Source organism: Neolamprologus brichardi, chromosome 10 (assembly GCF_056152115.1).
Source record: "Neolamprologus brichardi isolate AB-2024 chromosome 10, ASM5615211v1, whole genome shotgun sequence".
Classification (NCBI taxonomy): Eukaryota; Metazoa; Chordata; class Actinopteri; order Cichliformes; family Cichlidae; genus Neolamprologus; species Neolamprologus brichardi.
Window position 1 is genome coordinate 29,653,073 of NC_142113.1, and position 25,027 is coordinate 29,678,099.

Here is a 25,027-nt window from a genome sequence, read left to right on the forward strand (position 1 = left end):
GATTAAGATTTGACAAATGGTGGTCGACTCCACTTCCAGGCCAGTGGAAGTGGAGCCTCTCGGGGGGAAAACACGGCTTCTCGCAAAGGTTACAGTGAGTTTTTCCGCTTGGCTGACGCGATGGTGGAAGATTAGGCATGGTCTGACATTAGTGGGTAAAGTTTAATGGATGGGTAGAGTTGTAGGAAGTCATTAAACACACTTTGTAAACAAACATTTATTTGCTCTCATGTGGAAAAAGTCTGTTAAGGTTTTGCACTTCAAGCAGCAAATGTCACCTTTTTTAATCCTGAGTGGCTTTTCAGGGAGCGCATCAGCAGAATGAACTCCGTGAAATGAATAGCGAGGAGGTCAGAGGTCGCAGCGAAGCCAAGTTTTACACGACAAGAGCCTGTGTGACGAAAGTCCTGCTGGAGTTACCCGTGAATTCCCCCGCGGATTTCCTTCTCAGGATCAGACTATTTATGTCCGAGCATTTACTAATAAATTAAGCAGCATATATCTGCATCTTCTGTCCTTCTGATTCATGCAGAGGAGTTTGTCTTTTTCTGGTCTTTGCTCAGAAATACACACCAATAGAGATTTTCCCATAGACTGGGAACCAAGAAACTGAGCATTTTGTCACATCTTAACTCGTCTCTGTCTTTTTAATATTATTTTAGGCTCATCCAAGTATTTACAGTTGTTCAGGATGGATGGGTGGATACTTTATTCATCCCCTGGAGGAAATTCACAAATTCCAGCAGTATCCACAAACATTTTAGACATACAATAAATACTAATAAAAACACATTGTAAAGATTATGAAAATTAGGATTATGAAAGTAAACACATCAAACTTATTTTATGGCATTTCCTTTCAAGAAAAGATTTTATATCTTCCGGGCTTCTAAAAAAGGATTGCAGTGTCAGTGTACATACAGCGTATGTCAGTATATTTTTAAGCTTCTCATAGTTTTACAGCTCATTTGACGTGTTATGACTGGTCGAGATCACTCATGGGAAATATTCATGTAAAAGAAAACACTCCTAACTTAAGTTCAGCAAGTCAGAATTATATTGAATTAAAAAAAAAAAACACTGATAAGGCACTTTTGCCACTTATTCTTATCTTATTAATCCTTCGATAAAGCTTTAGGAGTATTTTGCTCATTGTTTGTTCTTCAAATATTGCACTCGGTTCGCTCGCCGTCCTCGTGGCTATTAGTAGTTGGTGCGCTGGCTAGTTAGTTTGTCATCCTCATTATGGATGCATTATTATTATGATCCTGGCATTATGATTATTGGTGGCTTCACTGCTGTGTGCCAATTAAATATAATTACAAGCCGATAAATACATGGGAGCGTTTTTGTGTTGCCCTGGCCGGGCTCGCAGGTTTTGCAGCGCAGACGAGTTGCTACACCTTTTGACATTTCAAGCTTTACTGTTAAGCTGATAGGTAGGTCGATGCACCCTGTTATAAACAGACAGGGAAGGCTGTACAGTAAAGGGTGTGAACAGTAATGATAAGGTGAGACTTGCTGGAGTCGCTCGCACAGTATAGCAGCCATTACCAAAGCGAACTTATAGCAGAAGGAGTGAAAGGTGTTTGTCAGCGGGAAGGGTGAGGTGTTGAAGAGAAGAAGCTGTAGGAAATGTGGAAAGAAAAGCAGAAGGAGGGGAAAGAGATTGTCAGAGAGGAGACAGATGAGGGAAGTGCACAGATGGGTGAGAGAGAGGAGTGAAGGTGGAGAGGTGGAAAGGGTGTGGACAGTCAGATAAGGACAGGCTGTGCTGCAGGATTATGACTGCCATCCATTTCACCCTCCTCTGTGTTCAATACTTTTTTTTGTTATTTGTGAAGCTGAAACGCAGAGGAGATGCAGAGTCAGGCTAGCTTCTCTCTGGGTTTTCAATACGGGAAAGATAACAGAGAAAGTGCAGGGCAAGTGGATTGTGTTGGTCTGAAAAACGGGGAGGTGCATGACCTGTGCTAACAGTTAAGAATCGCTGTATTGTCCAAAAGTACTGACATTTAAACAGCATCGTAGTGCGCGTGCTAGATAAGTGTAGAATTAATCAGACAAATGAGAGAGCCGGGCACTGTTCATGGTAATGCTTTTCTGTGCTTCCATTACCTTCATCCGCTGGGACAGCAGAGAAACCACTTGAACTATTTCTAATTCATTAGAAATTAACATTTTTGCTAACATACTACACATTTGCAAAGCGATCAGCCCCAAATGGCCTCCTCTCTCTGAGCTGTGCTCGTCCAGGGATTTTCTTCCTGTTAAAAGTAGAGGTGGGAATCACCATACATCCCACGATACGATATTATCACAATACTTAACGCACGATACGATATTATTGCAATTTTTTAAAATATTTTGCGATATTCAGATTCTGTACATAAAGGTAAACTTTATCAATATTCATTTTATCTAATATCAAAGTCTCACACTCAGTCTTTCTCTCATTTCAGTTTTATTGTTGACAAACTGAACGGTTTGTATTACAGTCTAGTCCAACTTAACTGAATCAACCATCTGGTACAATTATAGCTATTCTGAACTATGCAGTTTATGAAAACTATGCAGCCCCTTCAGCAACTGAAGAATTTGAAAGTAAATTAAAACAAAATATAATTTTACATTAAATAAAAAAGTTTTAAACTTAATTAAAATAAAACATGTCTTAAATTAAAATAAGTAAACTGTCATGTTTATTGCTGCCAAAAAAAAGTTAAACACATTTGGACAGTGAAGGAATGTCAGGATTCTTGCTCAGAAAAAGGATCAACATGCTCTGAAGTCAGAGCACAAAAACCTTTTTTGTAACAAAATATCGATTTCTGCTGTCCCTGTATCGATACATTATTAGCAAACAAAATATCACGATACTACACAGTATCGATTTTTTCCCCCACCCCTAGTTAAAAGGGAGTTTTTCCTTGCCACTGTCGCCACGTGCTCACTCATAGAGGGCTGTCTGATTCTTGGGGTTTTCTCTGTATTATTGTAGAATCTTTAACTTAATAAATAATATAAAGAACCTTGAGGCGACTGCTGTTGTGACTTGGTGCTATGTAAAGGAAATTAACTAATATTGAATTGAGTTTAGTTTTCAATTACATCTTGCACAAAAAAAATATTTCAAGGAGAGATGCCTGTGATTTTAAATGCTTATATTTTAAGCTACCACCATTTGTCAAATCTTAATCTCAAAAATAACTAATTTTTCTTTACAGTTTTTGGCTATTTGGCAAACTGACATGGTCATATTTGTAATTCCAGAGATCCACAAAACTGCGCACAATCATTGTCGTTATTGATTAAAATAACCCTTGATGTGCTGAGCCGTTTTCGAGGCGAGGCATCACATGCTTTATGTTTGCACTCCAGCTATATAGCACAAGCATAGATTTGCATTTATGACGGTATGTGGGAAAGGCAGGACGGGCTGTGTCTGTTAGCGGGGAGTGTTTCGGAGCAGAGATAAATAAAAGAGGGAAATTTCATGCCGGGCAAGAAACAGTCTGTTTTTCATTCTCAGCTGATACCCGTGTACTGTTTAGGTTTTCAAAAAATCATGAGAATGTGTCTCTACGATTGAATTTTAAAGACAGAATTTAGCTAGGTGACATAATTCGGTTGAGTTAATTTACCAAAATAAGCCTTTTCCAGTCTGTTTGAGTGGCTTCATGCTGTCGCCACCCTCACCCCGTAACTCCACCGAAGTCTAGCCACACTTTACATGTATATTGTCTGTGCCATTGTCAGTTAGAACAGCGTGTCTTTGTGTTTATATGTATGAGTGCTAAAATTCTGCAGGGTGTGAGAGAGACCTTCACGCAGAGCCTCAGAGAGTATTGTCTTTACTGTAGTGGGAACAGCCACAGAGTAGGTGAGATAAAATGTCGTTATTCACATGTTGTTGCAAGTGAAAAAGATACACTTGGCTAGTGGATGTGTCACAGTCATAATGTTCCCAGTTTGGTTACACTGCAGTTCCACTTGGCATGGTTTTAAGGGTTTAAGGGTAGGTTTGGGAATATGCTGGTTACGGTTGAGGTTTGGCTAAGAATCCAAGAAATGAAAGTCAAAAGTAGCCCGTGCTTTAGTGTGTGTGTGTGTGTGTGTGTGTGTGTGTGTGTGTGTGTGTGTGTGTGTGTGTGTGTGTGGATAAAAACAATGTAGCAGAGGAGTAACACAAAACGTATTGTTTGTAATAGCGTAGTGAACTTGTGCTTGACCTTACATATATGCTTGAAATTACACGTACTTGAATAACAAGGACTAATTGTGTTTCCCATCATCACATTGAATGACCTCTCTTAACAATTTGCAAAGCTGTGATATTAACTGGATTTCCTTTTTACTGAAATAGTTAGAAATGTTTTTTCCCGTCTCTTTAAATTTCCTAAATCCCGTCTTAGGAAGGATCATTTTAATCTCTGTTTTGTCACACAGTTACACCGATATACCCGGTTTATTTATCTGTAGCTCCTTTGTTTATTTTTGGCGTTTCTGATGCGTGTCTGATTAAGTAAGCGGACACAATGTTGCCAAGAATTTAACCAGAGGACAACTGTGCAGTCAACACTGTTCTGAAAAACATGACCAGCCTGCATTTCTAAGCACATTGTTACATCTCTCCTCACCAGTTTGTAGAAGCTACACTGAAAAAGCAGTTACACGTCTACGATGTCTATGTTATTAGTTCATCTCAGTTACTGACATAGTAAAATCCCGTTTATTTCCATTTATAGCTTTCACAAGATCAGTTTATGATGTTATAGTTGTGCATTTATCTCCATAACAGAAATGAGTTTGTCCCGTGCTGCAAATGAGTTTGGAGTTCCTCAAGGCTCCGTACTCGGGCCTTTTTATATGTGTAGTTCATATGTGCAGACGCAATTAAATAATCATAAAAACCTTTTAAAACTTAGTTTATGTTAATACATATACGTACATTATAGTAAAATGTGCTAGCATAACAGTGTGAGTCTGAAGGATTTGAGTGCAGAATGGCGTGTTCTTTGCTTGAAGAGCAAAGGCAACTTTAAATGTTTATTAGCCATGCCAGGATCATATTTTGGTGCTTGCCTCAGCTGATTATTTTTGGGCTAAATACCAGAACCAATTGCAGGAAAATTTTCAGATCAAGGCGAACCTGATAGACTGATTTATTTTCTTTTAAGGAAACATCTTATATTTCAGAGCTTAATTGCGTTCACATGTGAGGCCTGGGAGAAGGAGTGTGTATATGTGTGCATTGTTGTGGTGTGGTTTGGGTTAGTGAAGGGTGGGGGCTGGGTGGAGCAGAGTTGCGCAAGACATCATTAAGCAGAGGGTGTGTGTGTGTGCATGTGTGTGTGTGAGTGTGTGAGTGTGTGCTGGCCACACCTCTGTGGCTGTCTCCAACAGAGGGGAGTGGACTTTCCTGTCCAAAGATAAAGTCTCCAGGAAGCAGATCCTCCTGCTATAAAACTCCACTGGGAGCCTAAAACATTAATGCTACATGCCTCATATTTACTCAAGTTAAGACTGTTATTATTATTATTATTATATCGTTATTGTACCCTTTGTTCTAACTCATTGGTGCTGCAAACAGTAACCCTGTCAAGATGATTATTTGGCTAACCCTTTGTTTGAACAGGATGCATTTGTTTTCCTCCAAATACTAATTCAGTCTGGACTCTGAATGATGATTGTTATATGTTGTAGATTGTTATATGTTTGTCTCAACAAGACAACACAAATCCTAGTGAGTGAAGGCATGAAATCAAGGGGGAAAATGTGAATATGGGAGTACGAGCAGTAGCAATGGAGGACTTTGACAAGTTATATCTAAACAAGCTGTCAGATGCAACAAATTATTCATCAGAAACGGATGACAATCTTTATTTAAACCTCAGGAAATATGAAATATTACGGTCTGTGGATCATATTGCGCTTTTTGCTGCTTGACTGCTTGTATGTGAGACCAGCACATAAAGTGGTTACTCAGACAGAAATAAGAAATGTCAGGTCCACTCTAGAAGACGTGCAAAGCAAACTTTATTCACCATAAGACTGGATTAAAGTTGTATGGTTCTAGCCCAGAGTTTTAAAAATAAGACAACTTGTTGGGATAGAGCTGCAACTAAGGACTGTGTTTATTCAGTTCTTATTATTTGGATGATTATCTATTAGAATTATTTCATCTATAGAATTCCAGAAAATGGTAAAAACAACTTTTAAAGCCTATTTAACAGATTTCAGTGATGAACGACCTTTCAGACGTGTGCAGATGTCTGCTTCAGAGATAAAACTTGCTGTTTGTTTAGGATTTTGACAAATTAAATGAGCTGATTGGTTACTGTTTCCAAGGTATTTAACTTGTTGACATGTTACACCTGCCTGCATTGTTTACATATTTGCCAGCTTGTCTTCTTATCTGTTTATAGTCAAATTTCTCCTTTCCTCACTATGATAATTTAAACATTTAAAGTTTTATACAGAGAAGATGGATGATCCTTTAAAAAACCATCGCAGTTCACAGATACAGCCCTGCTGAATTTATTTAGAACCTGGCTTGCTGAGGTGGGATGTTATTTTCATCAGTTACCCAGAACATTAGGACATGACGTTGGTAACTTGGCTGCATGCGTGTGCACGGATGTCTCAGCAGATAAGCTTATTTAATGAGTTAGTAGTGCAGGAAACCAACAGAGGAAATACGAAGGTTATATGTGTTTCACTGAGTCATGCTACTTTTAACAGCATATACTGAGAAAAACGATTAAAACGAGCGTTTGTGGGATGTTTTAATGCTTTAAAAAAGCATATTTACCTCTGCTAACAGGAAGATCGGGTCTAACGTCAAAATAGACATCAAAAGGTCAAATGGAGGTGATATGAGATGTGAAGTTTTACACTTGCTTCAACTCGTACTAGCTAAATTCCATCAGAAGTGGGTGGAAAGTTGAGGAAGAGACTCCACTACTAGCCTTTTTTTTTCTCTTTTACTCAACTGACAAACTTTGAGGAGGAGAAAACAATGAATAGTTTTTGGCAATCAGTCAGGAATAAATGTAATCTAATGACAACCTGAAGATGCCCACTGTATAATCAGCAGTGGGTGAGGGCTCGGCATGGTGCTGCGCTGGTAGTCCGTAGGTGGTACGCAGAGCTTTCCAGAACCACGTCTGCATAGCTGTATACAGTCACTGTCAGAAATATGCGTATGAATATGCGGGCTACACTTGTTCTTGTAAGTGCTGTTGTTCATCACAGTGAGGTAGAAGTTAAATCTACTTTGAAAATCTCCTCTATGGCCTTTGCTTCCGCATCTCATTTGTGCTATTTTTTTCCCTTCCTCTTTGTTGATCTTCCCTTTTCTGTTGAAGCCGCCTTGTTAACCTATCAGGATAAGACCTAGATATGGCGTAATCGCTGCCGAGCCAACCGCCTCTGGCTTTTGAGAGTTTGTGAAGCTTCTGTGTTGGTTAAATTCCCACAATCCCCCTCTCTGCGTGGCCAAAGTGCTACGCAAATGGAAACCACTGCGGGTTCATAAATCCGGCGTTACTCAAAAGCAACTTGGCGGTAAATTTTCAGAAGAGATGAGGAGACAGTGAAATGTTGGGGGCAAGAGGAGTGAACAGGAAGATGATTAAACAATATGGTAAGCTCGTATGAGTTAACTAGTGTTTGTCAGAGTGACAGAACGGGTCAAAGTTCATTCAGCGGCCTAGATTTAGCTTTCCAGTGAAAGTTTCCTTTTAGTTGCTGTTCCTGTTTTTCGTTTTTTCCCCAGAACGAACACACACACACACACACACACACACACACACACACACACACACACACACACACACACACACACACACACACACACACACACACACTTTCTTTTATCTCCCCTCATCTCTCTTCTTCTTTTCCCGCCATTGTTCTTCTTCTGCTTTCTCTTTCAGTCTCCCGACCCCAGCTCTTCTTCTCTCCCTTTCCCTCTCTCTCCTCCCTTTCTCACTCTCTCACCCTAATAGGATACGTCGAGGGAGGCGCTGCTTCCGCTCACCCCGTCGCCATGGCAACCACGGCTCTGGCGGGAGTTGCCGAAAAGACTGTGCAGCCTGACCCCCCCCCCCCCCCCCCCCCCCGCCATCACCACCACCAATCCTCACTCCTTCTCCTCCTCTTTTCTCCTCCACCTTTCCAACCAGTGCTTCTCTCTCCATCTTTCCCCTGCCCCCTCCTCAATCTCTCTCTTTTTCTAAATCACCACTTATGCCAAAGGGGAGCACGCATGCACGCACACACACACGCAGACACACACTGAATACCTGCCAGCACAGCACAGTGAATAGCCCTGTAATCGCTCTCTCTCTCACACGCACGCACACACAGACACACAAACAAACAATGAGGCCCTCTGTGCATGCGTGTGTGTCACACTGATGTATTCACATAAACAAGTCAGTTGTCCTCCAGCAAACAGGAGCACTCATGCACAAAGAGACCACATCACACACACATACACACAGACACGCACACACTTTCTATTACTCCCTGTGCGTTTGTGCGTGTGAGAGCATGAGACATGAGAGGTTAGAGAGGCCGATTTACTGTGCTTTTGCCAGCAGGGCTTTGCTAGCATGAGTTAGTTAGCAATCATTGTGTGTGTGTGTGTGTGTGTGTGCGTGCGTGGGTGTGTGTGTGTGCGTCTATGTTGGAGCATTCAGTCCATTCAAAGGACAGCACATTCAAAATTTGGGATGCAGAGAGAGAGAGAGAGAAGCAGGAGGGGTTGCAGTTCAGTGCAGATGCAGTCACCTCTGCTGGTGCAGGATGATGATGTCATTGTTGGCAGCCCACTTCCTACAGTGCAGAGCTTCCGGGAAGCAAATACATGACTGGGAGAGGAAGCTCTATGTTAGTCTAAAGTCATCTGGAAACATGTAGGTCATTAAGTGGATTGGCTGGGGTTCAGTACAGTCGCAGTAAATCATGTTGTCTGTGCGTCAAATCGCAGCACATCCTGGCGAGGTCGTCGGAGGGGGTTCAGCTTTCCTGTGAGTTACAGGAGCGGCAGCAGCCAGATTTCTATTTTTTTTTTACCTGTCTGCATCAATAAACAGTTAAGATACTGCCTCTTAGTCTACTGCATGGGACAAAAGGGATTAATATGAAATGACTTCCACAGATTTTCTCCTTCTCAGACTAAGTTGAGATCAGCTTATAGTATCAGCAAACTATTGTTTGTTTATCTTTCCTTTTTTCTAAACTGAGTGGATTCTGTCACATTTCAAGCCTGCTTATAGAACAAAATGACTGCTCATATGGAAAAGATATATATATCTTATAAAGTTTGTATCTGTCTTGTGTGAAACTTGTATGAAAAGCATACAAGAGTGAAAACAGATATAAGATCCCTTGAAAAATTATATAAATGAAACTTGTATGTTTTGGATACTTCCTAAAACAATATATGAAAGTAATGAGAAAGTGGCCACTTTCATGAGTAAATCATATAAGTTTTTACTATTTCTTTTCCATACGGGTGGGTTTGCATCACAAGTTAAACCCGGAAATCGTTCGTATGGTCGGCAATCCACGTCTTTGATTTATCCTCAGGTGTTAAAACCCACCATTAAGGAAAAGAGTTGTGACCAGTTTTAACTTTAAAGTTCAGATAAGTTTAACTCTGCCCACTGCCAGCCTCTGCACATGTGAACGCCATAGCAACTCCAACCAGCTGCTCTTCAAACCTTCTGTTTGTGCCGCTCAGCTAATTAGAAGCAAGCTGGCTTAAAGTGAGCAGAGCTTGTGTCAGACATCATGCACGGATCCACTGGTGCAGGAAGGCCCTGGATGATGAATAGTAGAGTCCAAGAAGGAAGGTGTGAACCTGACAGTTACTATAGTTGAAATGGGCTACGGCGACTTTAACACTGTGTAGCATTTTTGTATCAAGAGTTCCCTCTCCAGCTTGAGCCGAGTCTTTAAATTATGTGTTTGACATGAAACGCACGCACCAACTTCAGGTCGCTGGTAGGCAGCCTCAATCAGGGCGACATGCACAACGTTTAATTTTGCCCAAGTTGTTCCAAGCAGCCTCTCACACATAACTTAATACTTTGCATGTGCCGCTGGGATTAAAGGGTAGCCAGCAGACGTCCAAAACTAAAGGCGACGCTTGATGAGGTAATGACATCGTTTCAGTAACGCAGGCGGCGCTGATTTCTTAAATTACTCTGTCGTCATTAGCACTAGTTCAACAGCATCCCCCCTTGTGCTGGTGTAATTAATGACATCTTGTGGACATGTAGAAGTAATTTTTGATGTGTCAGGTGGCTGTCGCGTGCAAGTGCCTTTATAATTAATAGTAGGCTGCTTGCCCTGGGTCAAGCTGCTTGTTTCTCATCTCGCTGCTGTCAACTTGTCATGCTTCTTCTTTAGGTGACAAGCCTTCAGGGTAGGTTATGCTTCACGTAGGCATAGTTTGCATGGCGGGTTGTCTAAAGCTGAAAGTGTTGATCGCTGCTCTGAACGGCCGCGCCGGAAGACAATGGGGGTGGGGGGCTGTCAGAGAGAAGGGTGAGACATGATAATTGTTTTAATATGCTTGTAGATGCGCATATTTTCACATCAAACTTAGATGTTATTTAAACTTGCGAGGGGGCGCACGGGGGGTAAAAAGCGGTGTCAGCAGTGCAAAATCTATTCACCTGTTTCTAGTAAAAACAGACTGTTTCCCGGAGTTAAGCCGAGGTGCCACGGGTGCCAGCGTCTTCGCCGCTGAAATAAGAGAGGCAAAAAATGTTTGAGATTTTCCGTTTGTGAAAGTGATGTTGTAGAAGTGTTGGATGGGTCGTGGACTTGACTCAGTTTTGGATTCTTGAGTAAACTAAACAGGCAGATTTCTGTTTTCCCACCCTCAGCTGAGTCTGTCTCACAATGATACTTTTAAACAGCCGGGGATCGAACCACCAACCTCCTGAGCTGCACCTGCTCAAAATGATTTTCAGTAATAATGTTCTGTTTGTAGCGATTGCAACACAGATCGTGACATAAAAAGATGGCATGCTTTCTTTACCGAACGCTGTAGAGATATCAGTGATAGCGAGCCGTCAGGAAAGACAGGCCGTGAACTCTGTCAGACTCTGCTGGACTGGTCAGGTTTTATATCTCTGTAACGTGTCTTGCACACCTGGTTCAGGCACATTCTTGCAGTCACAGAGAACCTTGTTGGAAACTTGGAAAACTAAAGTGAATTGTAAAGAAGGTATTATTGGTTAAGGCTTAAAAAAACTGTCTGCATATGATAAAAGCCTCTGCTGTTATTGTGAAGACGTGGGGAAAGGTTGCTAGAAAGACATTTTTGGGCGTTCCTGCACGCACAATCAGACAGGTTTCGAACAAGTCCAGTTATGTAAACACTTCTTTGGAAGTGGAAGCAAAGGTATGCACCGTGATAGCAGCACATGCATTTGCTGCACAGCTACAGCCACTGAACGCTTTTAGCTGCTTTCCACTAAAGCGGTTTTCCGAGGAACGGTTTATTAATTCATATGAAAGAAAAATAATGGAAACAAGTTTATTATGAACATCCAGAAATGACAATATATGGGTAAAAGAGATATTCTTCACCTTATATTTTAATCTGAATGAGCTGTCTGGTCGAGAACTTCTGTGGACAACAGCTAATATTTCTGAGCCTCTCGGTAGCATATAATGGATTTCTGGTTCAAGACTTTCTTAAATCAAAGATTATGAATGCAGATCAAATTTTAAAAAGCTTTATCAATGTTAGACAATAACTTAAAAGTTAAGACTGCTTTGAAGTATCTCTTCTGCTCCACATAAAGCCTCATTCTCACAGGCCTAGACTGGTTGGCAATGACCCTGGCTACCTCCTGTCATTAGAGAAAAATACGCATTCCCCAACTTATTGAAAGTTGCTCGTGGCCATCATCAGGTGAAATTGATTGCAAAGAGGATGCTTTGTCAATTCTGTCATTGCTGCAGATGCCTACAGTTTGCATGGAAGACGCCAACTAGTCTGCAAACACCATTTACTTAATTTACTACATTTCAAGGTGTTTGCAGAAGTCGGCATTTTCCGGGCAAACTACGGGAAACTGCCCATTGCAGTCATAGCAACTACTGCAATCACCAGGTTTTTAGTGCTGGACTCTACCGCTTTGCAGCCACTTTTCACACTAGCAACTGCCAGCAACCAGTTGCCAACCAGTTGTGGAATACACACCTTTGAGTAGCAGTCAAGGAGCTACTGACCGCTCTGTAGGCCTGCCTGAATGAAGCTTTAGCACAATGACTGCCAGCAAACACTCTCAACTGGTTGGAGAATTTCCCTTGCAGCTGGTGGTTGCCAAGTGGTTGCCAACAGGTCTGTAAGCCTGTGTGACTGACGCCTAAATTATTTAGTCTACAAACAGCAGATTCTGCACATTCTTATGAATAGATCGGTTTAATACGCCGCAGTATTGTGTAGTATACTTTTCCTTCATGTCTGATTGTTTTCAATCAGAGATGCAAGCTTAACATTTTCTGTGGCTTGAGATACGACTTGATGAACCTGAATCTTTGTACTGAAGCACCTGCTAATTGGAAAGCTAGTCGAATGCTAATGATACTTCTGAGGCTTTATTTACAACAGCTGTAGCAGAAAGACCAGCTTATTATGCCTACACGTGGCAAAATCACGTACAATAGCAGCATTAATTATGAGACGAATGCCGTTTGCAACAGATGCATAATTAGTTATTGTGGCTTTTAATTGGGTTTCTCTGATCACCTTCACGCATTTCCTTTTATGACTTAACCAAAAAGCTGCGAGATGTCATGGTTTACACTGTGAGCGCGTCTGAAGTTGGATTTTTCTTGCTGTGCACATTTATGCACACCTGTGCTGCGAGCTTTATAGGCAGGCTGTCCTGTGTAGGTGTATGAGGTGAACGAGTTACTAAGCACCCAGGATATCAACACTGGCAACTCCTAATAGGTAACATTAGACCAAGAGTCAACACTGACTGTGGCTAAGACTGAGCTGTGCTAGTATCAGGCTGCTAACAGGTGGGTGAAGCAGAGAGAGAGAAGCAGGAGGGAGTGTGCTTTAATCCAGGGTGGGGGCACTTGGTGTTGCACTGGGTGGGTAAGGACTTAAGGGGCGGAGCTGCAAGGCTGTGCCTGTGGTTAATGTCTTCCCCAGCTGTTGTTTATTCTCTCCATGTCCATATCTGACTTCACACTTCATATACTCAAGTGTGCAAACACACAAATGGAAATGACTGTCTGCAAGTGCCTAAACATATCAATTCTGTACACACAGGCACTGGAAATCACAACGAATCCACGCCAGATATGCCTCTTACTTAATTTCTGCTCGCTCCTTCTGTTTTTCCTCCATTTCCATCTCCGTCCTCCGTTCTCTCCGCTCGTATATAAGCAGTCACCGTGTGTCTGTCTTGCCTCGGGACCTATTGATTTCTTCCTGTTAGGAAAAAGGCAACATTTAAACATCAGACTTAGAGGCCTCAGAGGAGCTAGCGTTGTTGTTTCTTTCCCTCTGCGTGTGCTCTGTGCGTTCTGTTGTTTTCTTTTCACCGCAGCAGATCGTGTTCCCCACCGATGACCGGCGCAGGTGCAGCACGGGTAGTGTTACAAAGTCACCATCGGTCTCCTTTTTCACCATTTGGAAAATAACATTTTCCACAACAACCCAGGAACTTAAAGTCGTCGTAAGCTGATATTGATACTAGTGTTTAAAGCATAAACTGTATAAAAAAGATGGGTGGATTTGACTGAAAAACCAAGGGGCTCTGACTCCAATGTGGTAGCGCTTGTAAATCACAAAGTGGGCCTGCTGTAAAGCAAACGGCGTCTTTATCGTCCTTTTTGACTCTAATGGGGACCGTAATTCAAAAAGGAACATTGTGTTGTAATAAATGCGACTTGAAACGAAAACTAATGACCATAAACTCATCAGGAACGTGTTTACTGAGGCCACAGATCAGCGACCCGAGGGCCATTTTCTTGTAGACAGTTTTATAGATGGGCTTTCTTCTGCACTTAGTTTCACACTGCTGGCCAAGGTAACTTTACTATTCAGACATCCTTTTTATACAGTCTATGTTATAAAGTAATATTTAGCCTGACAGTTGATGCTGATACCAATCAATATTCTTTTGTTTATTGAGTTTTAGTTATTTCCCCTCTTTCTGTCAGGTGAGACGGCTTTAGTTGAAAAAACAAGTTTTAACGTCAGCTGTTGGCAACATTTTCTTTCAACCTTTAACAAGCACCTAACATAACGACGAATATCAACCACTAAATACGGAGTTATTACTTTCTCATAAGCTGACATCAATCAACAAGATAGCTGATACCAATATTTGATGTTACTTACAAACGACTTAAAAACTCTCCAGATTATAAAATTGGAGCAAAAACAGTGACTTTGAGCGAGGATGCGCTCTCTGTATCAAAGGCTTCTTAGTGCGACTTTGTTATAGAGGGCTGTCACAGTTTACCCCACTTGTCATGTAACTTGACATCAATAAATTATGTGGCTGCTGACAGTCGAGCATGATCAGCCTGTCAGGAATCTACCTCTCATGTTTAGCGTCACCTGTTAACTCTTTGTTAGACAGCCAGAAAGTGCGCTGTTCATTTGATCGAGTTGGTAAAGAATTCCCTGCTTATCTACTCAAAAAAATCGCCACGCAGTGTCCTCTCTGAACACACGAGGGTACTTATGCAAATCGCTCATTATTTGATCTGTATGAAGCCGGGATTAAAGTCCTCTGGACATTTTACATCTTCTTCTCTCTGCCGGGCTTCCTCACCACTACAGCTGCTCCCCACTTTCATTCAAGTTAGAGATCACATGAATTAATTGCACGGCGAACACTGTGTGACCCATTTTATGATGGAGCAGATGAACTGAGAAGTGTAGGGTGTGGGGTGGGGGGGCGGAGCTCCACTGCAACAGTAAAGGTTTTTCCGTGTATCGTTCTGACATGTTGGGTTCACTTTTTAAAGGCCTGCAGCTTTGTTTTGCAGGTTGTTGCCATCGTGTCATTTTAACGACCTCGTGCAGAGATCTAGAGGAACCTGCTTAGATTCTTTAAGCCGTCATTTATTCATATTTACATGCAATTCATGCTGGAAATATTCGGACAGTCGCACGGTGTTTGTAATTTTGCAGCCATCGCAATAGATTTAGCAGCCCGAAAGTTTATGACGGAAGATAATTCTTAGTAAATCTCCTGATCTCAGTCCAGTGGAGCATTACTGAGGGAGGGAAGGAAGACTCCAGGCAGAAGGGCATTTCCTGCACGCACTTCTAAACATTAACATTTTATTTCGATCGTGGTTTTGAGTTTAAACTGAAAGTGAGGCGTTCAGTTTCGGCTTAATTGATACTTGACAAATTTTTTGTGGTGGCGTACGGAGCTCAAATTGTGCCAGTGTCCAAACACAAACTGTTTCTGCTGTTCATTCCCTTTAAAAAATAAAAATAAAAAAAAAGGCCGAGCTTCAGACATTTCAGAAAAACTGTCCTGAAATCCTGACTTGCAGAAATGACGTCCTTCAGATTTCCTCTTTTTAAAAGTCTATCAGCTAATCTTCACTTTTTGCAAACATCAATGGTATTTGAAAATACTACTGGGTGATTGATCCATACTATAATATACTGATTCTGTATTATGAAACCTGGCTGTGTTATTATCGATGATGTGCATTCTCTGCAACTGAATATCAGTTTCTGACCGAAGGATTGAAAGATCATTTTTGACTTTTATAGTAAAAACACCCAAGAGCTTAAACCAAAGCTGATGGCAAAGTGTGGCTTAAAAACTTTTAAATATGAGAATAGTTTATACATTTAATCAAGGACATTTATTGGGGGAAACAAAGCCACCGCTTTGACGCAGAGCGGGATATAAAATTGTGAGGAAAGAGCTCTTTTACATCCTCGCTCTTAAGCTAATCACTCTGTCTTCATAGAAAGTGTTTCTTCCTTTGTGGCCCCTCTTTCTTCCCTTCCATCTCCCTTCCTCTGAGATCACAGAGCTCGCGGGCATCCGGAGGGGGTTTTATTTTCTTTTTCTGTCTTTTTCTCTCTCTCTTTTTCATATTGGACTTCAGCCTTTCAGTCTCTTCTTTTGAGGATTTCGCACAGAGTTGTGGGTTTAATCTGAGCAGCTGTGAAAAGAGGGAAAAGCGGAGGGGAGAGGAAAATCGAAAAGAAGAAGAAGGGGGTAAAAAAAGAGCGAGTGGGTAGAAATGAAGCCAGCGAGGGATGAAAGGGTGAGGTGGTGAAGAAAAACAAGGGTGTGGTTGATGTAAAGAGCGAGAGATGCTGGAGGGAGAGGAGGGATGTGACAGAGAGAGAGAGAGAGAAAGGTGGAAGGGGTGTGGTCGCGATAGAGAGAGCGAAAAGAAAGGAGCGAGGAGAGGCGGGGCTGAAGCAATGGAAAGACGAGTGGACCGGGAGGGAAATGGAAGGGAGTTGGTGGTGGGTGGGGAACGAGTGGAAAAACATGGAGTCAGCTGATGGCTCCCAGTTTCCATGGCAACGCTTGGCCTTTCCCACCCACTCTCTTTCTCTCTCTTTCTCCTGTCTCGTTCTGTGCCTCACCCACTCCCTCACTTCTTTCACACTTCATTTTCTTTTCAGTTTTTTCCCTTTTTTTAAAGACCGTCTCAGTATAATCACGTTACAGCCCAGCTTCTCGTCGCCCATCTCCTCTTTTTTTTGTCCTACCTTCTCATCTCTCTCCTTTCTTTTTCCTATTTGCCTATAAAGTGCTCCTTAAATCCCTCCTCACCTAAGCCGAGTTTCACGCAGGTGCGGCATGTTCCTTTCCTTTCCTTTCCTCGCTCATTACTTTGTTTTGTTTTGGTTTTTTTTGCTTGTTCAAGCCCACTGCATTAGACCACAGTGTAGAAGGTGAGCATTGGTGTGGATTAACCATTGCAAATCGTATCTACAAGCAAAAATCAAGACGCTAATCTATTTTAAATCTTCACGTGTCCTGTAATGCCGTAAAAAGGGGGGAAAAGCAGAACAACAGGTTTGCTCTGTTGTAACTCTGGCCATTTGGACACCGACAGGGGAAAGTTGTTTACCACTTATATTTGTGCCACTGCCACGGCCTCCAGCTGAACTGTGTGACCCGATAAAAGGGCGTAGCAGAGTCTCCACCCTCTCCTCCTCACCCAGAGCCAAACTGTGCTCAGCTGAACTGGACGGAGGCCAACTCCCGGACTGGAGGCTCGCTGCTGCTCCCTCTCGCTCCAGTTCTCCCGTGTCTCTTTCACTCTTCCTGTGTCTTTCTTTTTTCTTTTTTTTTTTAACTCTCTCCCTCTCACACAGTACCAGTCTCTCTCTGTACCCATGCAGCCCTTCACTCTTTTCTGTCTGCCTCACTTTCTCCTCCGCCCCCCCCCACCCAGTGTACCACACTGCAGCCATTGTTCCCTGTGCTCTCGAGCTGCATGGCAGCCGAGTTCTGGCTTGCTGTAGATGCAAAGGGACAATATGGAAAAACCACAATGCCTGTTATAAGAAAGCATTTTCCTTTGCATGAAGCATTTCTTCAAAGCAAACCTTAACCAATCGCTGTCTGTCTTCATTCACCGAAGAATGAGGTCAGGCCATGAAAGATGTATGCCCAAAGGGTTGAGGAGGTTGCAGAAGCATCTCTCATTCCATGATTTTCTTTTAATTATATTTTAAATTCTTCTCCTATGGCTGACGCGTCTGACTACTACAGTGCCCACGAGTCTCAGCATCATTCGTCATGTATCAAGCCTGCGATAAAAGCCTGTACCATCATATTTCCTAACATGATCCTGGCATTGCGTTTGAGTCAGAGAATGAATTGTTTTACTCTTGTGAATATTGATGAAAGTGCACACTTTGGTTTTTCCTGGAGAAATTTGGTGGATGTTTTACACAAAAATTGGTAGCATTTGTTATTTGCACATTGGATGATGGTCCTGATGACAACCAGCAGTGTTTCTCTTCCATCCTGCCCAGTATTTTACAGCTTATCTGCTCACAAATATATGCATTAATGGTGTTCTTTGCCATGACCATGTGACATGCAGAGTGACTGCAAAGCAGAGAGAGATACAAAGATTGAAGGTCACCTGTTGTATTCATGACCAGCGCTGTATTTGCATGGACTCTAGTAGAGTAGCTTTGCATGATTCGATTCAGAATAATCTCCAGTAATCTTACAGCTTGATGGGCCTTGATGTAGCCACTGCCTCAGTTCTCTCTTTCAGGCTCTTAAGCTACTTGTTTTTGATTTTTGCCCCAAACAAAGAAACTGAACAGTAAAAATTAGCATCTACCATTGTATCAGTGTTTGTAATATTAGGTCCCTGTTTAACTACTGTTTCCTCTGCTGTTGTGTTCATTACTGTGGGTTGTTTGGCTCCTGCTGACTTTTTAAACAATAAACCAGCATGCATTAGCATTTTTCTTTTTTAACATGCTACACATAACTATGATTACTGCTTCTAATTAATATATCAGATTGCTCTCCTTTGAGAATAAAAATCTAATTATGTTGAGGATATAAGTTGCCAGGTTTAGAGTAAAATCTGGAATAAAACCAGTCAACTTTAGTTTGCTGAAGATGAGTTATCGCTTTGTCCTTTTTCTTTCTAACTTTTTCTTATATCTTCTTGTCCACCATGTTCTCTCTAGCAGGCAGATATAGGTGATGACGGCTCACAGCCAAAAGACCTGAAGGTGAAGAAGGAGTGCAAGACGGAGCCCTCCTCGCCTCATCCGAGCCCCACCGAGGACCAGACTGAGCCCGTTGACCTTTCGCTCAACAAACCTCGCTCCGCTTCGACAACGAGCACCACAGTCAACCCGGCTCCCAGCAGCGCCGTGACCCAGCCCAGCCTGTCAGCCACACCTGTCCCCTCTGCGGTACAATCGATAGGCTCCATGGTAACTATAAACTCCCACCTTCTGTGGATTTAGAAGTGTAAAGCGCGGTCGAGTTACAACCACTCGTTTTCATCGCTTCTTTTCTCTCCAGGTCCTCTCTCCGGGATCCATCTTAGCCACGCAGGGCGCTGGAGGCCAGCAGATTCTCCACGTTATCCATACAATCCCCTCAGTGACCATGCCCAGCAAGGTGGGTCAGCTGCAGACCATCCCTGTGGTGGTGCAGTCGCTGCCTGTTGTCTACACCACCATGCCTACTGACGGTGTCGCCACAGCAGCCATTACGGTGCCGCTGATAGGCAGTGATGGGCGCTCTGAAGGATCTGGTGAGTGTACAGTCATAAGCTCCAAGGGGGCAACACCAGTGCAGTATAGCTTCTGCTTTTAACAACAAGAGTGTCACATTGTCTGTTTCATTTAGACCACTTTCAGTCTTCAGTTGCCTAAATATCCAGACTTTGTACTAAATAAGATCACAGGGTTTATAAATACAGTATATCAGTCAACATGAGCTCGCTCATTGACAGCTGATGTGATAATGTTAGCTGACAGGGTTTGCTAATGTTTGCACTTGTCGTTTGGCTTAGTTAGCAAGGTGCATCTGCAATCACTGCAACATGCATTTCCACTGCATTAAACGTCGTGCCTTAAAACAATATATACATTCAAAAGGGCAGCTGGATGAATAGAAACCAAACTTGAACGTATAGGCTGGAGTCGAGGGGAGTTCACTCCGTTTCGGAGGCAGGCTCAAGTGGACATTAGAGGAACTGCAGTTTTTGGTTAGGCTTCTTTTTTAAACCCCATATTGACTGTTCTTGGGTTGGATAGACTGGTTGGTCTAACCCAGGGGTAGGCAACTCCAGGCCTCGAGTGCCAGTGTCCTGCAGGTTTTAGATCTCACCTTGGGTCAGCACACCTGAATCAAATGATTAGTTCATTCCCAGGCCTCTGGAGAACTTCGAGACATGTTGAGGAGGAAATTTAGCCATTTGAATCAACTGCGTTGGATCAAGGACACGTCTAAAGCCTGCAGGACACCGGCACTCAAGGCCTGGAGTTGCCTACCCCTGGTCTAACCAGTCAGGAGCCAGTGATGTAGTTCAACATGAGGCAATAACCAACCTGCGTAGCCCGTGTTGATCTAACACAGGTTTGGTGCAATCTTGGAGATTTTGTTTTCTTGCTCTTGCAAAAGAAACATGACGTCACCTTTCTTAATATTAAAATAAAACTTGGCTTTGCATACTCAACTTTAGCACCATGCTAAATATTGGCCAATGTATTCTACTGGATCTAAGAGTCTTATGTTGGTTTTTGTTTGTTTGTTTTTTAAGGAGTTGTACAGTCATGAAGCAAAGGTTGAGTTCTTACATGAAACCACACAAATAACCTCTGAATCCAGGATATTATTTAAAGGTGCAGTCTCAGAAAACATTAAACATTAAACCTTTAAGAATACAAAGGAGCGGGCACTGCTTTGTAGAGCCACCATGTTGACTTGCCATCTTGATTTACATCCCTCCACCTCCCTCCACTAAGATAAGATTTATCAGCCCTTCACCAAGTAAGTGAAAGGAAATTTGAAAACTGCAAAAACTGCAATAATTCTGTTATTAATGCTTGGCTGTTATGAGAAGCAGACTAAATCGTGCATTTAAACGGGGGTAGGAAGATGTTTGACGTTGCAGTGACACAGCATTTTAGAACCTCTTTCTTTCTTTAATGTGCCATGTTGAAACAGGATGTTAAGAAGGAACGTGGCACCGCGAATGTTTATTTAATATGTCGCAAAAGCAATATCTGTTATGAAAATACTTGTAATTTGAGATGAGCGGTAGACCTCTCCTCTTTAATGTCAGTCTTCCTCTTTTGACTGTCACGCCTGGCGTTGCATGGTTCTGTCACCGCTGCTTAAACTGTCATTTATGGAGGGGGGGGGGATCTCAGTCTCGGTGGAACACAGCGTTTCTCCCAAAGGAGCTGGTGTCTGTTTGTGGTTGGTGATATGTTAGATTTGCCTTCTGTCTGCCTGTCTATCTTTGTCATTCTGGAAATTCTCCATATGTGCCAGATGATTGATGGCGGCGCTTAAATGTGGAAAACTGCAGAGAGAATTGTTACATATGTTGCAGAGAAGTGGCTAAAATTCTTCAGTGAGCCTCTGAGCAGCTGATTTTCTCATATTCTGTAATGTAAAAAGCCAAGAATGCCCCACGTGTGCTAAAATAGTCATGTACAAGCTGACTACTTAGCATTTGTCTGGACTCTTATTAGTCAGCAGTGTCTTAACTTCCCAAGTGTTCCTGTTGGTGTTCACTAAACAACAGCAAATGTCTGTCAATCCCTGTGTCCACACGACCGGACGCTCGACATTTGCCCAGGCAAGCAGGCAAAATAGACCTCCGCCCCTTTAACTGCAGTCGAGTCCCCCGGGCAAAGTCGGCAGAGTTCACCTGGACTCTGATTCACAACAAGACAGTCTGGACTGAGGAATGTAAACGAGGCAGGCGGTGAATCTCAGAAGAGTCTGCAGCACACAGACTGGCCTGAAGATGCTCTCAGACTGTTACTCATCCATGCCAGGAGCTGTTGTGCGTTTGTGTTTTGATTAACGTTTTTGACCTTTTCCCAGTTTGTCTCAAACCCCTTTTAGAAAATGCAAAATACCCAACACATTAACCATAACCACACCATACCCAATATGACCGTAAATGCTCTAGCAATGTTAAAAGATAAGATTGATGTTTATTTTTTAATTAGCGTTTAATCAGCATTTATTTATTTATTTATATTTGTTCTAATCTCTGTGTTTGTTTATGTTTGCACGAAGCACCTCGCGTCTGCAACAGCAGCAGTTTCATGACTGAAGGCAACTACTTTGTTTATCATTTGCGGCGTCAGTCAAGCAACAGGCAGAAAGTTAAACACGAGGCACGCCGAATGGCTGCTCGCTCGTTTGCATTCTGAAGCGCAAACTCGTAGAGGAACGAGAAAGAAAGTACAGAGAGACACAAGTCAGGAGGAAATGAAACATAGTACAATAAACTGAAGTATACTGTAAACAAATGAAGTGTGAGGGTAACTAAAGCTACACTGTGTTCAAATGGATTCAGAAAATACTAATAAATGATGATATAACATAAAAAAAAGTGTACAAAAAAGGTTACTTTTAATAAACAAATTAGTGCTTACCATTATATGTTACATTGTTTTTAATCATTTAAATTTTTATTTAATATATTGAACAGTTATTGTTTTTGTTTAATATTGATTTTGGCAGCTTTGGTCCTCCGTACGTACAGTATGTTACATAATTACAGGTCACATTGTGCTGACTTGCACAATATTATTGCACAATAGACGGGAAATAGTTTTCTTTATGAACATAATACTAATTTAGGGCAGTATTGTGGCGCGGTGTCAGAGTGGTTAGCACTGTTGACTGATAGCAAGAAGGTCCTGGGTTTGAATCCGATCTGATGGGCTTGGGTTCTCTGCGAGTGCTCTGGCTTCCTTTCACAGTCCAAACACACGCAGTCAGTCGGGTGATTATTATAAAAGCATAAATGAGCCGACACCTCTCAGAGTCCACGCTTTGTAAGCTTTGCCTGTAGACTCGATGCTCTCGTCACAGCATCCATCAAACACGTATCCTACTGTTGCTCTGCTAAGTCACGCATTGTTTACTTGCTCGCACAGAAAGCTGTTGTGTAGTGGATGGGGATCACAGGGCTGGAGGGCAGAGGCGGAGAGTAAAAAAGTTAAAGTTCAATGAATGTTTTTCTGAAGTTTTCTTATGTTCTTTGTCATCCTCCTCTGGTTAAAAGATGTAGTTTTGTTGTTTTGTATTTACGTGTCTAGCTCTGTTGATTTTTCCTGTTTGGTGTCTTCGTGGGGAGTTTTTGATGCTACACACAGCAAACTTCAGAAACTCAGGATGTATCTATATTTGAAATTGCAGCCTGAGGGCTGTCATATGTATGCTTACTGCTATTGAAGGTAACTGTGATAGTTGTTTTGGTTCTGATACTGACTCTTTCTACATCTGCCTTTATTCCTATTTTGAGCTAAATTCATTTGCCAAGAAGAGACAAGACGCACCTTACTGATAACATTTTTCTTTTTTTCTTTTTCTTTTTTTGGTTGGTTGTTTTTTTCAAGCAGTCTTTGTTTAAACTTCTTTTAAACGGGTACAGAAATTCTAATATTGTGACAGCCCCTCCAAAAATTAGATCTAGGGTTAGCCCAAGGGGTTTGGGGTTGGAGAAGTATTATTTCAGTCCACCCCTGCTCCTTTATTACCTTTCTATTAGATCAAGTAGAACAGAATTCAGTGAAGTAATAACAAGCCCTTTTGTAATTTTTGCTGCCATTGTAACAAAGCTGCTGGTTTGGTGGCAGCACAATATCTGATATCCTTTTTCTTTGATTTGTTGTCCTTTAAAAACTGCGATGAAGGCCCTCTGTCTCTCCAAATAAACTGCACACCTCTCCATAACTCATTGACTATCTGTTTACAATTGGGATTCCTGTCAGTGAGTAATGTGCTGACATAACATCATGTTTCATGTTGACTTGCAGTCTTTCTGTATTGAAGATTAACTTTAGATCAGGCTTGTTTCTGCAGTGCTGCCCTGGTTTCCACACCTAACAGTGATGCTGCGGTGAAATTACTTAACCTGGTGATCCCTATGTCTGTCTGGGGTCAGAGTTTTATTTTGTGATTTGATTGTACTTTTCATTTGACTTCAGTAAAGGAGCAAAAGCACTTTAACGACAGGTTAAGATGCAAGATACTGAGGCAACACTGAGGACTGTGTAATCCATACAATATGATGTACTTAAAACTAGAAATGATCTCAGATGTTGGTAGTATGAAATGTAGGGCGACTGTGGCTCAGGCAAGCGCATCTGTAACCGGAAGGTCGCCGGTTCGATCCCCTTCCGCCTACCGGTGTTGGTCAGAGGGGCCGATGGCGCGATATGGCAGCCTCGCTTCTGTCAGTCTGCCCCAGGGCAGCTGTGGCTACAACCGTAGCTTGCCTCCACCAGTGTCTGAATGTGAGAGTGAATGAATAGTGGAATCGTAAAGCGCTTTGGGTGCCTTGAAAAGCGCTATATAAATGCAATCCATTATTATTATTAGAGATATTTGTGGTTGGTCTATTAATTCTTCGGTGTAACAATGCTTCTTGACAATAAATCTTAGAATGTTGGAAAGCCATTCATATCTGTTTTAATGGTCTCACATTCAAAAGGGGTTGAGCAGCAAAGTTGAGTATGTGAGTTACGCTCATACATCCTTTTCTGCAACTAGCATTGCCACAAGTCCGCCAGTGTGGTTGTGTTGGCAGCAGAATAAGACGATTGGCAACGGCAGAGAAGATTTGGCAAGTTTTTCATGGATGCAACGCACATACTCTCAACTCTGCTGCTCAACCCACAAATACACGTTCTTTGGAAATAAACAGGCTTTTCAACGGTATAAGATTTATTGCCAAAAAGCATTGTTACAGCAAGGTAAAGACCCTACAATAATACAGAGAAAAGCCAACAATCACATGACCCCCCTATGAGCAAGCATAGTGCTTGCACAAATGCAGAGTGGTGTATAAACAGATGGTTAGTGGAGAAGGAACACTCAATGCCTTCCATGCCTATTGCAGTGTAACTAACGCAGGATTCGGCGTTACCTGATCCAGCCCTAACTACAACAGTAACAGAGGAGGGGCCTGGAAGTTGAAGGCTCTGCCTCCCATTCTACTTTTCCTAGGAACTACAAGTAAACCTGCAGTCTGAGAACAAAGTGCTCTACTAGGGCGATATGGTACTATGAGGTCTTTCAGATAAGGACCTTATATGTGAGTAGAAGGAGATATGTGTAAATTGGACTCTGGATTAAACAGGGAGCTGCTGAAAAGAAGCCAATATGGGGCAAAAAAGCTCTCTCTCTCATTCTAATCCCAAGCTCAAAACATCCTCTAAACAATCTAAAGGCATCAATCAAGTGAGCGTGCGAGTGGATAACTGAAGGTTGTCGGCCTGTTCTCGTAGCTC

General features: G+C 42.1%; 1 protein-coding gene and 1 long non-coding RNA gene across 3 annotated transcripts in view; one reads left to right on the top strand and one right to left on the bottom strand.

Annotated features, from left to right (window-relative positions):
• klf8 (Kruppel like factor 8) overlaps window positions 1-25,027 on the top strand; it is a 90,263-nt gene that overhangs the window by 54,074 nt on the left and 11,162 nt on the right. For both annotated transcript variants that reach the window (XM_006785121.3, XM_087847514.1), the window contains 2 exons: window positions 18,716-18,967; window positions 19,059-19,293. In XM_006785121.3, coding sequence (XP_006785184.1) covers window positions 18,716-18,967; window positions 19,059-19,293 — 487 coding nt within the window. The remainder of the gene's footprint in view (window positions 1-18,715; window positions 18,968-19,058; window positions 19,294-25,027) is intronic.
• On the bottom strand, window positions 9,910-13,589 carry LOC118453794 (uncharacterized). Its single transcript, XR_004843453.2, has 3 exons — window positions 13,362-13,589; window positions 10,695-10,764; window positions 9,910-10,548 (listed from the first exon to the last, which is right to left on the bottom strand). It is a non-coding gene; the product is annotated as an uncharacterized LOC118453794 (long non-coding RNA).